The sequence below is a fragment of the Colobus angolensis genome, unplaced genomic scaffold (genome assembly GCF_000951035.1).
Source record: "Colobus angolensis palliatus isolate OR3802 unplaced genomic scaffold, Cang.pa_1.0 Scaffold75, whole genome shotgun sequence".
Lineage (NCBI taxonomy): Eukaryota > Metazoa > Chordata > Mammalia > Primates > Cercopithecidae > Colobus > Colobus angolensis.
In genome coordinates, this window is record NW_012121265.1 from 273050 (window position 1) to 276902 (window position 3853).

The 3853-nt window shown below is 39.7% G+C and overlaps 1 protein-coding gene across 1 annotated transcript; it reads right to left on the bottom strand.

The window, feature by feature from the left end:
• Positions 1 to 658: 658 nt before the first annotated feature.
• LOC105501754 (signal recognition particle 14 kDa protein-like) lies at positions 659 to 1398 on the bottom strand. The gene has a single exon (XM_011927794.1). It carries the CDS (start codon positions 1357 to 1359, stop codon positions 952 to 954), a length of 408 nt encoding a protein of 135 aa, XP_011783184.1. The 5' UTR covers positions 1360 to 1398; the 3' UTR covers positions 659 to 951.
• Between the last annotated feature and the right edge of the window lie 2455 nt (positions 1399 to 3853).

The window sequence follows — 3853 nt, forward strand, 5'->3', positions numbered from 1 at the left end:
CCTTTCTCCCTCCTTCCCTCCTTCCCTCTCTCTCTTCTTTCCCCCTTCTCCTTCCCCTTCCCCTTCCCCTTCCCCTTCCCAGGGATGCACAGTCCCTGTCACTAATTCAGTGGGCAGCTTGGCCCACATGTTGTTGGAGAAACTGTCTGCTCCTTCTGACCTCTCTATTCTTTCTATGTAATCATGGTCTTCCATGGCAGTGGTCAGTAGCAGATTTCTTTTTTCAGCCACTGCCCAGGTTAAATCAAAGCTCAAACAGGTTCTCTGTCTCCTTTTGAACCTGTAGCCAAATAGGCTCAAGCTTCAGCAGCCCATTTTATGCTTTATTTCCTTAGGTTTTGGTTCATGGAGATGTTTATCTTGGTTTTAATGACTGTGTCTTTTAACTTTTCGCCTTTTATATTTTCTTATTAGTTTGCATTTGGAGTCAGGGTGTGAGGCTCAATATAGGTACTTGAATGACATCCTGTCTGGATTCCATAAAAAAAGGGAGGTGGTGGTTGCTCAGAGGGAGGCACGGCCATCAAAAAATGATGTCCCAGGTTGGCAGTAGAAGAATGACGAAGACTGTTGGCCAGGGACTTAAGAATCCTGGTGCTCTGCCTATGGAGTAGCTATTCTTTTATTCCTATACTTTCCTTTTTTTTTTTTTTTTTTGTTGATAAACAGACATGTTTAATGATAGCTTGCTCTTCACAGAGATGTCTACAGAGACTTTTAATCTATAATCCAGGAGAATATAACCATGAAACACAGACCAATTAGCCAAATGCAAAATAAACTAGATTCTTACCACAACTACCCTATAAACACTGCAACTGTTCTTTCCAAAAGAACCCTAATCTTATGTGAAAACACCTACTGTGGGGGAACCAGAAACCTAGCTATGTGGCCAAAAGGAAAAAATAGCAATTCAGTGGTTAATTGGTGAAAGCAGGAAATTTGTGCCCTTTACTGTGCTGCTGTTGCTGCTGGTGTTGCTGTTGTTGCTGTTGCGGCAGGTGCTGCTGCTGCTGCTACTGCCGCCGCTGCTGCTGCTTTGGTCTTCTTAGTTTTGTTCTTTTTGTCTCTCTTCTTCAGCCCATCCATGTTAGCTCTCAGTAGGTTTGAATAAGCCATCTGAAACTTATTCACTTCCTTGGAGCTCACCACAGTGCTGATCTTCTTTTTCCCATCGGTAGCTCTTAACAGACACTTGTTGTCTGCGGGCTCAAAGCCCTCCACAGTACCTTTCTTTGGAATGGGTTTGGTTCGGCTGTCATACTTCTTCAAGGTGATATAGACACTGCCCAACGTCCGGCACTTCTGGAAAAGTCTGGTCAGCTCCGTCAGGAACTGCTCGCTCTCCAACAACACCATCGCGGCGATGCTGGCTTGACTCCCTCCGCTTCTATTCCTATACTTTCTTAATAAACTTGCTATCACTTTACTCTTAAAAAAAAAAAAAAAAAAAAAAACTTGGCTTCTGTTTACTGTAATACCTGCTAACTTGCTGTGTGACTTTGGACAGATGACTTAACCTCTGTTGGCCGCAATGCCCTTGCTGGCAAAGTGGTGATACTGGACTACTTAACCTCCAAGGTAATTGTCAGCTCTAGAGTTCCAGGAGTCTACAAGGGGATTGTTTAAAACAATGTTCTTTGTTACAGTTGGAAGGGCTGTTGAGAGTATTTGTTCAGTTCAGGCAAATGGCAAATGTTTCGGCCACTCTAATGAAATGAGTACATTTTGCTCTAAATGTCATGGATGTTTATTATCAGATTAAACTAAAGCAGGCCTAATTTTAGCTCTTCCAATTCAAGTGCAGCAATGAAGATTAAATGTTAGGCATAATTAAAGATGCAGATGTAGTTATATTGAATTATAAACCTCATTAAGTGCAACGTCCCAGGAAAGCCCCGGAGACCAGCTACAAAGGACTTCCAGTCACCATGCTGCAGTTATTAAAATATTGTAAAGTAAATCTCACTCTAAAAATATTATGACTTGGATGGAAGGATTTTTTTCTAACATGACTGGAGTTGGTTTCACGGGTAATTTCTTTGCTTTGTTTGCAGACAGCTGGGAAGGGAAACTTATTCCTTGGCATCTGCACAAAGGCCTCCCTGGGGCTTGGTGCTCCCTATCCCTGCCACACACATACAGCACGGATTTGATTCTCCTGGGCCAGTGGGAAGAGCAACGCCAAGGTCAGTCAGATTCCATTACAGGAGTTGGTAGCAGGGGGATTGGCAGGGGATGGTGGAGGGGGCAGGGTTTCTAAGCACTGAAAGGCCATGTTTTTATATGAGAGAGATATGTTTGCTAGGTGACATTTCCACTTTTTTCCTGTCTGTAAAGATATTATATAGTCATTTAAAAAATTCACACAATACAGAATAGGATAAAGAAGTAAAAAACCTAACTTCTTTAAGCTAGTTACTCTTAATATTTTGGTGCATGTCTCTGTGTCAAATTTGACAAAAATAGATCAAACCTTAAAAGCTATTTTGTAGTCTGTATTTTCCATTTAACATAAAGTGGGTATCTTTCCATGTCAATAAATATGGATAAGCATTACCTTTTTTAATGGCTGACATTCCATTGTATGGACTTACTTTTTTTTTTTTTAAACCAGTCTATTATTGAGAATTTAGATTGTTCCAAAAAAAAGTTTTTTAAAAAACGATTGTAAACAACACTGTAAGAGAAATCTTTATTCACACATTTGCATGTCTGTCTAATGAGCTCCACGGGATAAGTTCCTAGAAAGAGTTTAGGCAGTGTCAGTTATCTATTTGCACAATAATGTTGTGTAACAAACAACCCTCAACTCAGTAGCTTAAAACAGTAAGTATAGACATACCTCAGAGATATTGCAGGTTCAGTTCCAGACCACTATAATAAAATGAATATTGAAATAAAACTAGTCACACACATTTTTTGGATTCCTGGTGCATATCAAAGTTATGCTTGCATTATACTGTAGTCTATTAAGTATTCCATAGCATTATGTCTACAAAAATTCACATATCTTAAGTAATGTTATTATTATAATGGTATAACTTAATATGTTAATATAATAAATAGTAACTTTATTGCTGAAACATAGTAATGATCACCTGAGCTTTCAGTGCATTGTAATCTTTTTGCTGGTGGAGGGTCTTACCTCAATGTTGATGACTGCATGACTGATGGCTGATGGCTGCCATGGGCAACATTGGCTGATAACCAGTGTTGATGGTCAGGGTGGTGGTTGCTGAAGGTTGGAGTGGCTGTGGAAATTTCTTAAGATGAGACAACCCTTGTAAGTTGGATTCCTAGGTATTTTATTTTCTTTGTAGTAATTGTGAATGGCAGTTCACTCATGATTTGGCTCTCTGTCTAATATTGGTGTATAGGAATGCTTATGATTTTTGCACATTGATTTTGTATCCTGAGACTTTGCTGAAGTTGCTTATCAGCCTAAGGAGATTTTGGGCTGAGACGATGGGGTTTTCTAAATATACAATCATGTCATCTGCAAACAGAGACAATTTGACTTCCTCTTTTCCTAACTGAATACCCTTGATTTCTTTCTCTTGCCTGATTGCCCTGGTCAGAACTTCCCACACTATGTTGAATAGGAGTGGTGAGAGAGGGCATCCTTGTCTTTTGCCAGTTTTCAAAGGGAATGCTTCCAGTTTTTCGCCATTCGGTATGATATTGGCTGTGGGTTTGTCATAAATAGCTCTTATTATTTTGAGATATGTTCCATCAACACCTAGTTTATTGAGAGTTTTTAGCATGGAAGGCTGTTGAATTTTGTGGAAGGCCTTTTCTACATCTCTTGAGATAATCATGTGGTTTTGTCATTGGTTCTGTTTATGTGATG

Bases quoted from the DNA above. Each gene is read 5' to 3' on its own strand.
- LOC105501754 (XM_011927794.1), bottom strand. From the start codon at position 1,359: ATGGTGTTGTTGGAGAGCGAGCAGTTCCTGACGGAGCTGACCAGACTT.